This window comes from Pelophylax lessonae (assembly GCF_965119305.1).
Source record: "Pelophylax lessonae genome assembly, chromosome: 1".
In the NCBI taxonomy this organism is placed as follows: Eukaryota; Metazoa; Chordata; class Amphibia; order Anura; family Ranidae; genus Pelophylax; species Pelophylax lessonae.
This window is the reverse complement of record NC_138768.1, coordinates 455,663,876-455,676,906: the sequence shown is the minus strand read 5'-3', so window position 1 is coordinate 455,676,906 and position 13,031 is coordinate 455,663,876. Positions and strand designations below refer to the sequence as shown.

Here is a 13,031-nt window from a genome sequence, read left to right as displayed (position 1 = left end):
TTTTACTTCAAATATTTTATTGGGTAGAAAATATGCCATCACATTCAGATGTGTATATAGAACAGAAAACCTAAAATGACCATACAGGGAGAGTCTCAGGAGAATTTACACTGTACAGTGCATAACCTAAAAATCCCCTCCTAAGGGTTGTAGGCAGATCAAGGTCGATTGGAATCGGCAAGGTGATATTAACAACATTTAAAGTGCAGTGGAAAAAGAAGTAAAAAAAAAATCCAATGGTCGTTTGGTCCACCCCAGCCATAACTCTGGGAAGTATAAGATACCAAACAGTGCTGGGTGAGTACACTGTATATGTCTGAAAATGGAGGCAGAGTATAAAACAGGAAAAAAAGGGGGGAGGGAAAGGAGGGAAAAAGAGGGGAGGGTGGTGGTTCGGGGGGTTTTAGTAACGGCAGTCCTAAAGTGGCAAACTAGCGAGAAAGGTGCAAGATCACTTGGGGCTCCAAGAGAGAGAAATGTCAAAATAAGGAGGTAAGTATTTCAGTCCAGAGCTGCCAAATTTTAGTGTACTGCCTCACCTTGTCCTGGAGTGTCACCTCAATCTTGACGTGTATCATCACCTGGGTGACTTCGTTTTTAGTAGCAACTGTAAAGAGAGCCAACGACTTCCACCATCTGGTGATGGTCTGTTTTGCAGTGGCCGTGACATAGAAAAGGAGATGTGATTTGGTTCCTGGGCAGCTCTGAAAAGATTTGAGCCTAATAGGATCGCTCTAGGGGACAAGTCCACCATGTATTTAAATTTGTACCAGGTTTGTCACAACATCTGAAACAGGTGGTCCGGTAACCCAGAACATAGTTTGCTATCCAATGTGGTACCAAATATCTGCACAGTACTCGTACCCTATTATAGGATGTTTCTAATGCTGCCACATTTTGCGAGCCCTTATGCTTCGCCAGCCACATATCTGACCAACCTTTGGGCGTAAGATCTAGGTTGTGTCAGAAAAATTGCTTCTTTATATACTGTACATATTGTGGTTTAGTAGGTCAGAAAGTATTGAACCTAAAGCATCATCAGCCTAACCAGGCAGCTAACCTATTTAGAGAAGTGATCAAAAACATCCTTCATATTTCTTTGACACGTGTTCTTAGGATTCACCAGTGTAGCCTTTACAGGTTTAGACTGCGACTCCTAAACCGTAAAAGAGGAACTGGATCCAGTAATTTTAGCTCATCATTAAGAACAGGATTAACCAATGTCCTTGGTTACACCCAAAAAGCCGTTGTATTTGATGCAAGCACCAAGTCAGACTTAAAGTTCTATAAATGGATTCTGTAATGGAATGGTTATCCTATGGAAACCTGAATTATTGGGGATATTTGAGGGAGGGAGGGAGGGAGTGGACAAATACTACAATATGTGTAATAACTCAGTCATGACTTTTAAGTTGGACAAAGGTTATTCCAGTGTTTCCCAAGAAGTCTTGAACATTATTTTACTGCTTTAAAGAAATCTTTCCTACGAGAATTATGGAGGCTGCCATTACTGATATCTAATTTTGTATAGGTTAGCTAGTTCAGACACAGATGATTATTATTTTTTTTTTCTGTGCTACCCGATCTGCATACTTGTTCCAGGTTAGGGACTCAGGAAGTATTAAAGATAAAGGGTCAGCATAACAGCCAGGTAACCTTTTCAGAGTTCATACACAATTTTTTTTTTTTTTTTTTAGGAAGAGTTTCAACAAAGTAATTTGATTTTGGCAAGATGAATCAAGCACATGCTTCTTTGGTCTCTCTGATCTGCTTGCTTATGTTCCCAGAATCACCTGCTTTGTCTATATTACCAAGGGGCTAATGTTTTCTTTTGGATTTGTAATTCATTATATATTCTGTTGAATACATCAGATGGAGTGCATTTCCAAGAATTAAGATGAATAGAGCTTTCCAATGGACTTCTCAAGAAATAAATGGTTCCATTGCTAGATTACATTTCCCAGCATCTACCAAAAACTGAAAAATCAGTTTTAGGTGGATTAATTTCCTATTTACTTGATATGTATTTACATTTTTCTTCTGTTTTTGGTTAATTTCATCCCTCTGCTTGTCATTTTCTCCAGAGCTCCATCTTTCATTGGTCATGGACACTTCTTCTCCTGGTAATCAGCGGGACTTGTAATTTTGCCCAGAACCTAATTGCTTTCAGCATCCTTAATCTTATAAGTCCTCTAAGTTATTCTGTAGCCAATGCCACAAAAAGGATCATGGTTATTACGGTCTCTCTTCTCATGCTTCGCAATCCTGTGACTGGCACTAATGTTTTGGGCATGATGACTGCAATTCTTGGAGTTTTTCTTTATAACAAGGTGAGTGGTCCCCTATAAGCCTTTGTTTTGTTGTTTAAATGGGATCTGTAGACATTCGATATGTGTGAATATGGTCAGGTTAAATTGTCAAGCCAAACTTTTCCCTCATCTTAGGTTTGTGTGGCAGGGAAATCAAAACTTTGAGCCATCACCTTCTGTACCAGAGACAATGGTCTCTAAGACGAGGGATGCTGCAGCCTGTGCTTACAGCTCTCTGTGTAACTGATGATTTTACACAGAGGGCTAGCACAGATCAGACTGCAGCCATCCCCACACAGTACACAAAGCACCACTGTCTCATCAACATCTTTACCGGTGCACAAAACCATCTGCGATAGTGTTCCATTGCAACATCAAGATCTGTCAGTTGGCACCTGAGGAGGATCAACATCTGTCAAAGTGCACAAAAACAATATCAGTGTACCAGTGTCCCACCAATAAAAAATTTAAAGCACTCCTGTGCTTGTGTGCAAAGGCGAGCACGTATGTCATACGTAAACTGCGTTGTGAGATATCGGCATGAATGTCAGAGTGAGGGCAGTAATTCTAGCATTATACCTCCTAAAGCTTATAAAGCATCAGCCTATTGAGATTTTTAAATACCGAAGTTTGGCAGCATTTCAAAAGCATGTGCAATTTTAAAGCTCAACATGTTTGGTATCCATTTACCCGGCACAACACCATATTTAATATTTTAACAAAAATGCGGGTATCGTCTGTTCATTGAAATTCATTAAAATGCATTTATGCATTCGTGTGTAAAAGTTGCATTCGAAAAACTGCTGCGCAAATACCGTGTGACATAAAAATTTGCAAAACCCACCATTTTATTCTCAAGGGCCTCTGATACAAAAGTGTATAATGTTTGGGGGGTTCTAAGTAATTTTCTAGCAAAATAACAGATTTTTACTTCTAAACAAAGTGTCGGAAGAAGGCCTTATAGTGGATAATGCCTGAAGGTGCTCCTTGGATGTTGCTTCTCTCTGGCCAGGCTGTGAAAAAGTATCACACATGGTATCTCCATAACCAGGAGGAGTAGCAGAATTTGTTTTGGGGTGTAGTTGCAAGTATGCCTATACAGTTTGTGAGAAAAAAAAAACTTGTTAATTTTTATTTTTAGTGCAAAAAATAAAAACCCAGCAGTGATTAAATACCACCAAAAAGCTCTTTTTTGTGTGAAAAAAATTATACACATTTCATATTGGTACAGTGTTGCATGACCCCCCCTCTCCTATACCCCCCCCCCCCTCCGTGCAGTCCCATGTTTCACTCTATTTTTCGAGTTACAAAGCTGTTCTATTAAAGGCATAATGAGCTAGTGAGATGCATACTAGCTCATTATGCCTTTTTGTCTTTACAGGTTTTTTTTCTCTTTTTTTTTTTTATGTGGGTTTACTTCCTTTTTCTTAACTGTCCTTAGTTGATGTCCTCCAGTCCCCAATTTACGTGACGCATTATCCACTCTCGGGTCCATGCCTAAATTCAGATCTCCTGCCAAGATTACCATACCCTTCTTAAAATCCATTCCATTCCTGTGACAGGTCTGCGAAGATCGTGAGGTTGGCTCTTTCATATTTTATTGGTGTTTTTCCTTTCAGGCTCTTCCAGATTTTCTTCACAGTTCTGAAATCTTATAATTACATCTCTTGGCGCTTCCGCTGGGGTACCTTTTGATCTTCTAATCAGGTGTACTCTTTTGATTTTTCTGTTCAGCTTCTCCTCTACCTAATAGTGGGTTGCAGGTTTTCCTCATTTTATCTATTAGGTCATCTCCGTGCATTGGCTTTGATGGGCCTCGTGTTCTCAAATTCTTCCTTCTGTTCTGGTTTTCTTGGTCTTCCAGTTTATATGCCAGGTTCCTCTGTTCTATTTTTAGGTCTTTCATTTCTCTTTTTAGCTCATTTATTGTTTGTATATGACTATCTTGTCTTTTTTTCCATGTCTTCAACATGTGACAATAGATGGCCCAGTTTCGCTGTGTATTGTTGCCAATTCTGTTTTTAAGGACTTTTCTAGTACTACAAACTTGGCTGCCATTTCTGCTTTTCTAGGCAATTGGGCGTTTGTTGTGTTCTGCAATGTGTTCCGTCTCTAGGTCGCTCTCGAAGTCCTGTTCCACTCCTAACGGACCGAGAGTGTTTATGCTCATTGATAAATCTGTTTTGTCCACTTTTTTTCTTTTACTTCCGCCTGTCTTGCACGAGTTTCCTGTTGTTTTTCTACTGCCTGCTTGTCTGGGCCATCTTCTTGTGTCATGTACTTTTTAATTCTTATCTTAGGTGATTTTGCAGTCACCCCTACCCCTACTGCTTGTACGAACAAATCTTGTACGAACACAGTCAAAATATATTAACAAGCAGTCAGTAATCAGCAAAGTACAACAATAGAAAAAAAGACTCACCACTTTGTTGGGGTCTGCAAAAAGATAGTTGACATATGTAAGGGGGGCAGTTTTTCCTGTAGAGAGGTTTTTTGAATCAGGAAGACTCCAAAATGGCTCCACTTGTACCATTTTAGCTCCCTTTCCCAGGTAAACTGCATGTGTTACTCTTATGGGAGTTTAGCACCTCTGTGTCCAGCCCTGGGCCTGTTTCCGTGGTCTACGGTCCTTTGGCCGGTCTTTCCAGGCTCCTCTGCTCTTTCCAGGGCTCCCCCGGGCGACTCCGAATGCTGTTGGCGGCCTGTTACTGAGGGACCGGATCGTCTCAGCTGCTCTCGGCTACTTCCGTGTCTCTGGCCTGAGTCTTCCGCCGCGACTCAGTGGACGCCGGCCTGCTCGAGCTCCCGAGGTCCTTCAAAGACACCTGCCGGCCTGTCTATCACGCCAGGTTTCTGCCTCCTTCACCACCCTGGTCGATCACGGCAGGGACACTCTTAAGAGAGGTCAGTGCTGGGCTGAGTGTAGGAGATGGAAAGGTGGTGGGTATCAGTTATACTGCTGCATAGAAAGGTTGGCTACCTAGAGCTCCTAGCACAAGCTCCCTCTGTGTGCCATTCGTAGGCTCCTCCCTTAAGGCAGGGCAAAAGGGGCAGCTGCCTTGGGCCCCATCATTGTGGTGGGGCCCAAAGCAGCTGCCTCATACTTGCCAACTATCCCTATTTAAATTCTCAAAGTTTTTTAGTCCCATAACTGCCCAGTTCTGCCCTATTGCCATGTACAGATGACTCACCTGCAGTCCATGTGTTTACCTTTAAATAACCTGCAATGATATGTAAATTGCATGGCATTAATATGTAAATAGCCATGGACCAGCTGAATTGATATGTAAATAGAGGCAGTATATATATATATATATATATATATATATAAATAAATATATCATGACACCCTGAGGTCATATCCACCTTCACTTCTGTTGAATGCTGCCCACTGGGGAAGTAAAGGGGCATGCTTGAAAGTCCTGCCTACATCTGAGGTCATTAAGCCTACCATCAGCCTGGTCTGCAAAGGTAAGCAAATTGGAGAGGGAACCTTTTTTCACAGCACAGCACCCTGAATTTTGGTGGATGTGAATACGCACATTTCAGCAGATGCGTGAGGGTGGTATTAACAATGCCACTGCTGTACCAGGCGAAGGGCAGCAGATTTCTGTGGTGTCAGGAAAGCAATTTTGCATGTTTTCCTGACACAAGAAATGTGAATGCAGGTTAAATGTCTGTTACATTGGTGGTCAGTGTAAATCTTCTCATTACATTGGGGCTTGGTGAAAAATCCTTTAATTCACACTAGTGGCCAGTGTAAATGTCCCCCTTACTTTGGTTGTCAGTGTAACTCCTTCATTACATTGGTGATCAGTGTTCATTTCCCTTTACAGTGGTGGTAAGTGCAGAATTGCCCTTACATTGGTGGTCGGTGTAAATCCCCCCTAACATTGGTGGTCGGTGTAGAAGTGTCACCTTACAATGGTGGTCAGTACAAATCTCCAACAATGGTTGTCAGTGTGAACTCCCCCTTACATGGAGGTCATTGTATATTCCCCCTTACACTGGTGGTTGGTAAAAATGCTCCTATTACATTGGTGTCAGTGTAGAAATCCCTCTTTATATTGGTGGGGGGCATAAAATCCCCCGTTGCATTGTGGTCAGTGCAAATTGCCCCTCACATTGGTGGTCAGTGTAGAATCTCCCCTCACATTGGTGGTCTGTGTAGAATCTCCCCTCACATTGGTGGTCAGTGTAGAATACCCCCCTATATACTTGACAAAGATTTCCTGCTTTGCTCTACATGATTCCGAATTTTCCACAGTGTACTGCCTCCTGACTAATCCCATCCCCCCACCACTGCCACTGATCCAATCTACCCCTCAGCATTGCCACTGATCACCCCCTTCCCCAGCAATGCCACTGATCCCAGGAGTCCTAGTATCCCTAGGAGTTTTCTATCTATTGATGGGTCCCCTCACCTTCCCCAGTCCATGTTGTGCAGGCAAGCAACCAATCAGTGGGCAGTAATGATGTACACTAACCTCTTGCAACCAATTATTGATCAGTAAGGATGTGCAGCAACCTCTAGCAACCAATCAGTGAGCAGTAATAATGTGCAGTAACCTCTAGTAACCAATTTGTGAGTGGTAAATGTTCAGTAACCTCTAGCAACCAATCAGTGAGCAGTATTATTGTACAGTAATCTCTAGAAACCAATCAACAAGCAGTAGTCATGTGCTGTAACCTCGAGCAAATAAACAGTGAGCCATAGTGTCTGCTGTAACCTTCTAGCAGTCAGTCAGTGAGCAGTAATGATACACTGTAACTTCTGGCAACCAATCACAATTGCTGCCTGATCTGATTAAGTAAACTGATTTTGAGTCTAGCTGCTGTTTATTGTATGTCTCAGAGAAGGTGGAGAGCGAAATTGCATGGGGGGCCCAAGAAAAAGTTTGCCCAGGGTCCAATCAATATTAAAGACGGCCCTGCCTTGCACGACCATATATCTACAACCCCAATTCCAAAAAAGTTAGGTGCTATGTAAAATCTACATAAAAACTGAATGTAATTATTTGCAAATTTCATAAACCCATATTTCTTTCATTCACTGACAAACACCGCTCCATGTCTTTAGACTATTGGTCTTTATGCTGCTCTCTCTTCAGAAGTTGGACTAGTCGGAAACCTTTTTGGTTACGCCCCTGGGGCAGTTCCCCAGAGGGTATACCATCACTTCCTGCTATAGGACCTCAGTTTTTTCTGCCTAGTCAGGAGTAAGGACCTGGCTCTCTGCTGGGATCTGCGGTCCTGGCATTTTTTTCCTTTTTAAATGGCATTTTTTACTTTTTCTTATTTTTGTGTGAACTACAGTCAACAGCCGGACTGGGGGGCACACTGGATATTCTAGATCCTTTATGGTCTTCCCAGTCTTGCCTGCAAGCGCAACCCAACTATTAGCTCCGCGCTAGGTTGGCCACGACATAGCCCCACTGGATGGGGGCTGGCCGGTGAGTGAAACCCCTCGCGAGGTCACGACAACAGTCACGATCAGAGTTACAACATACCTCAGGCCACAGCACCCTCATTCCAAGATGGTGCAGTGGACTGCTGCGAGTAGTGCCCGACTGGTGTTGTGGTATGGTGAGTAATGCCCCCCCCCCCCTCTTTTCTTACGGAATTGCTGGGGTGGTCGCGGGCCCTTCCTGAGAATGGTATCCCCCTCCTGTGTCCTTCCTCCCTCTCCTCCCCCTTATATCTTTCCCCCGTCTTCACAACGGGGTTCCCCCTGCGTAGGAGCCCTCATCTGTTTCTCCCCCCTCCCAGCCCCTTTTGGGGGGCATGGATGCTTTTGGGTAGGTGGGCTTATCCGGTGTTGGGCCGGAGAGTAGTGGGTGGGTGCTGCTGTCGGCACCCCTTTCTGGGGGTGTCCATATCTGGGTGCTGCGGGCGGGAGGGTCCCCTCCTGGGGTCTTTTTTTTCTGTGGGGTTCAGGGTCCCATGCAGCGCCGCGTGGTGCTGCCATTTTGCCATGTATTCTGTATTCCCAGTTTCGGCAGCCATGTTTGTGTAGTCCAGTGGCCATGTTTTTGGGTTCCCCATTTTCGTGTAGTAGGAGTGTCAGTGTCGGAGCTTCCTCTTTCCATTGTAGTGTGGCAGACTGTTTGGCGCTCTCCAACTCGGGTGATGAGTCTCTGGGGGTACATGATCCTTTCTCTGCTTTATTCTGCACCACGGGTGCGCTGATTCTTGTGGTGCCCCAGCGGTGGGCGGGGTCCCTGTTTTTTTTTTTTTTCTTGCAAGTTTGTGCACGGCATGGCTCCAATGAACCCTTTATTGACCATGGAACCTCTAGAGCGCAAATCACCCACTCCTGGAAGCTGCAGGCCCGTCTGGGTCTCAGTCTGCCCTGGCGGCCATGACGGCAGCCCTCCAGTCAGTATCCAAAGTAGATATGGCCCTGCAAAAGAGGCCTAGTAAGAAGTGCCCCGCCCCCCCGCCTTCACCTGTATCCTCTGCTTCCTCAGAATCTGAGGTGTGCAGGGTTCGTACGGTCCTTGAAAACCTGGAAAAGTTATGAAATTTTGAGATGACACCTTCCAGGCCTGGAAAGGTCATGGAAAATTACGATTCCACAAATGTTTTGGAAAAGTCATGGAAATCTGGGGAGGAGCGGCGGGCAGCGGCGGGGGGAGCGGATGCTTAAAACTTTAGTGTAAATGTATTATTTTATTTAATGTTTGTGCACATATTGATTTCCGGGTCCACCGCAGCCGAGGAGATGATCGTGCACCAATCACTGGCAGCGGGGAGGGCCGGGCCGCGGTTTGCCTGGATGTGACTGGCCAGCAGCAGCAAACCAATCACAGGCGGCGGAAGCGTCACTGGAGGGGGGGCCGCATGAACATGATGACGCGGAAGGGGGCGGTAACCGTCTCGGTTACCGCACCCCCGCGTCATCACGTTCATGCGGCCGGAGACAGAGACAGGTGTAGGCGCTGCAGCTCGACATCAGCCATGTATGTTGTGGGCAGGAAGTGGGGCTGTCATCTGAGCAGAACTTTCAGAATTTTCCTGCTTGTGGCTTCCTTTGGCTCTTCTGAGAAGTGGGAGCTGTCACCTGTCTTGTCCACATTCCGAGTGCAGGAACTGGAAAGTCACCAAGCATTTCCATACTTCTGCTGGGCACACAACACAGGCGATACAACTGATCACCCCACACAGGGCAGATGACTCTGGGGACATCACGCTGGGCGCACAACCCGTCACACCAATGTGGGCACATGATGCAGTACACAAAACTCTAGGTACTCCACTGTGGGCATACGACTCTGGGTACATCACATTGGGCATGCGACTGATCACCCCACACAGGGCAGATGACTCTGGGGACATCACATTGGGCACATAAGTATGGGTACACCCCTTTGTGGGCACACAAGTCTGGACACATGACACAGACAGTACACACAGCTCTGGGTACATCACACTGGGCATACCACTGTGGACACACGACTCTGGGTACAACGCGTTGGGCATACAACTGGTCACACCACACACGACAGATCACTCTGGGTAAACTCCTGTGGGCACACAAGTCTGGGCATATGACACAGTACATGCAGCTCTGGGTACACCACTGTGGGCACACGAGTCTGGGTTCACCACGCTGGACACATGATACAGTTTACACCACTGTGGGCACATGATGCACACACCACTGTGGGAACACCACGCTGGACAGATGGCGCACTCGAGGCTGGGCACATGACACAGTGCACTTAACTCTGGGTACACCACATTGGGCACACTACTCTGGGAATTTCACACAGCTTCCAATCCGATCGCTGGCTTTTTCACCCGTGTGCCTGAAGTGACACCGGCTCCCAGCTGCGGCAGCGGTGCTTCCATCTCATCCACTGTAAAACAAGGGACCATTTTGAGTCAAGCTGTATCCAGAAACGAAATCCTAACTGCAGAGGTACTGTACACTACAAAGATTGTCATTTATTTTAGTAAAAATATGCTGGGTGTGACATGGATTTTCTTCTTATTTAACATGTATACATAGACATTTCATGAAACATTAGGTCATGAATATTTATGTGAAGTCATGGAAAAGTCATGGAATTTTATTGGTGAAAATTTGTATGAACCCTGGGTGTGTCTGGTTGCCATGGACGAAAGCCAGCCCACTGGGCCCGCATCCGCACACGCTGAGTGCTCAAATTATGAGGATGAGTCCCCTTCCTCTGCAGCCCCGGCATGAAAAAGCACTGGTGGAGGCCCTAATTGTGTCAGTGCAGGAAATTTTAAAGTTGGAGGACTCAGCTGATGCTGAGTTGGCGACGCCAGTGCAGTTTGGCACCCGCAAATCTTCCAAGGTGACTAAGGTGTTTCCCTTTCCTGCCTATTTTGACAAGATTGTCACTAGTCAGTGAGGTTCCCCAAAAGGCATGATTGGAATCCTTTAAGGACCCCATGGACAAGAGAGCAGAGGCTCTGGTCTGGTACCTTTTTCACTGTGGCTGGTTCAATTTTGAGACCGGTGTTAGCTATCACCTTGGTATCTCAGACCTTAACGGAATGGGCAAAGATTTTATGCCAGGATCTGGAAGAGAGTCAACACCCTCCTGAGCTGGCGGATCAGTTGATCCAGGGGTTACAGTATATTTTGTGATGCAGCCCCCTTGGCCCCGCAGGGTATCTGTGACGTCGGTGATCCTTCGCCTCATGATATGGTCGAAGCACTGGTCGGCCGACCAGGCGTCTAAAAAGGTGCTAACTGATCATCCTTTTGTAGGTGACCGTTTGGTCGGTGCCTCTATGGAAGAGATCATTTAGGCTGGCCATACACTATACAATTTTCTTGTTCAACTTTCCTTTAGATTTACCAAAACCATGTAATATAGGGTCAAACCTAAACACTTTCAATTTGTATGCAATCAGGCAGGCCCTTGCACTACATAGTTAAAGGTAAATCTAAAGGAAATTGAATAAGAAAATTGTATAGTGTATGGCCAGCCTAAGGGTCTTATGGGAGGTAAGATTACATTACTTCCACAGATGCTTGGGGCAAGGAGCCTCATCATAAACGTGGTCCTTTCTTCTCGGCTCACAAGCGGCCCTTTCGTCCGTCAGGATCGCAGAAAGAGGGTTTGAGATTCACCCGTAACTTTGTGGGAGGCTCCAAGAGACCCTGGAATGGGAAGTCCAAAACAGGCACTTCTGGTTCCGCAGACAAGCCTTCACCAGCCTGAAGGGACGCCCTCACCTGCGTCTGGGGTGGGGGGACGTCTTCGCTTCTTTCCGGAGCTGTGGACCTTGCTCATTAAGGACAAATGGGTCCACGAATTGGTTCGGTTACAAGATCAGGTTTCAGTCCTTGCCTCTGGCAAGGTTCTTTCCTTCCAACTTATGCCTGTCTCACGAGCGGCTACAGGGCCTCTACGGAGCAGTGCAGGACCTGTTCGCACAAGGAGTTACTGTGCCGGTTCCAGAGTTGGAACAGTTTCAAGGTTTTTGTTCAACCTGTTTACAGTTCCCAGGAAGGAAGGCAAGGTTCGTCTGATCTCAAGGCTCTGAACCACAGAAATTTCGGATGGAGTCCATTCGCACACTAGTAGCTTTCCTTCATCAAGGAGATTTTCTGGCCTCTATCAATCTCAAGGTTGCTTACCTTCATATTCCAATATGTCGGCATTAGCATTTTCTTCGTTTTACCGTAGACCAGGAGCACTAAACATTTGTTGCGTTACCTTTTGGTCTCACCTCAGCTCCTCGGGTGTGAGTAAAGGTTTTGGCCCCAGTGTTGGCCTTGTTAGAACGGAAGGGGAATGCAGTACTGGGTTACCTGGACGATCTGTTTCTGCATGCTGAGTCTTCCTTGGCTCCGGAAGCCGACTTGGACATTACGGTGCGAACTCTACAGGAGTTCGGGTGGGCATTGACTCCGTTCACCAAGCTGGACTACTTGGGGTCTGATGCTGGACTCAACGTCAGCACGGGTGTTTCTTCCTCAGACTAAACTTCTGAAGCTAGAGGATGCGGTTTGGCTCCTGTTGTCCAGTCATCAGTTGTCACTCAGGACTTGCATGCAAGTGCTGGGTCTGATGTTTTCCACCTTTTTGAGGCGGTTCCATTTGCGCAGTTCCACACCAGACCTCTGCAAAGAGGGATTCTGACCAAATGGAACAAGGAACTGCTGTTGTTGGACAATCTGATCCTGTTGAGTTGGGGTTTGAGGGAGTCTCCTTCTATAGTGGCTCCGCTCCCCGGCCCTGTGTCTGGGAAAATCCTTTCTTTCCCTGTATTGGACTGTAATCACAGCAGATGCCAGTCTGTCCAGATGAGGGAGGTGTCTTGGGAGTGTGTTCGGCCCAAGGTGTCTGGACTTGGGAGGAGTCCAGGCTGCTGATCAGCATGTTGGAAATTCGGGTAGAGAATTGTCAAGCAGACTATCTGTCGGCAGATGTTGGATCCGGTAGAATGGTCTCTTCATCCAGAGGTATTTCATCAACTGTGTCTTCGGTGGGGACCCCTGATGTAGACCTACTGGCCTCCCATCTCAACAGGAAGGTGCAGAGGTTCGTGTCAAGGTCTTGGGATCTTTTGCCCGACACCGCAGACTCCCCAGTGGCCCCTTGGGGTCAGTATTGTCTGATTTACAGCTTTCCTCCAATTCAACTTCTGTCGAGACTGCTCCGCAGAATCGAGGTAGAAGGGATTCCAGTCATTCTGGTGGCACCAGACTGGCCTTGCCAGTCTTGGTACACAGGT

At 46.1% G+C, this 13,031-nt stretch overlaps 1 protein-coding gene across 1 annotated transcript in view; it reads left to right on the top strand.

The window, feature by feature from the left end:
* The window catches only part of SLC35E1 (solute carrier family 35 member E1), a 90,324-nt gene that overhangs the window by 69,636 nt on the left and 7,657 nt on the right, over nt 1–13,031 (top strand). The window contains exon 5 of the mRNA XM_082248134.1: nt 2,085–2,330. Coding sequence (XP_082104260.1) covers nt 2,085–2,330 — 246 coding nt within the window. The remainder of the gene's footprint in view (nt 1–2,084; nt 2,331–13,031) is intronic.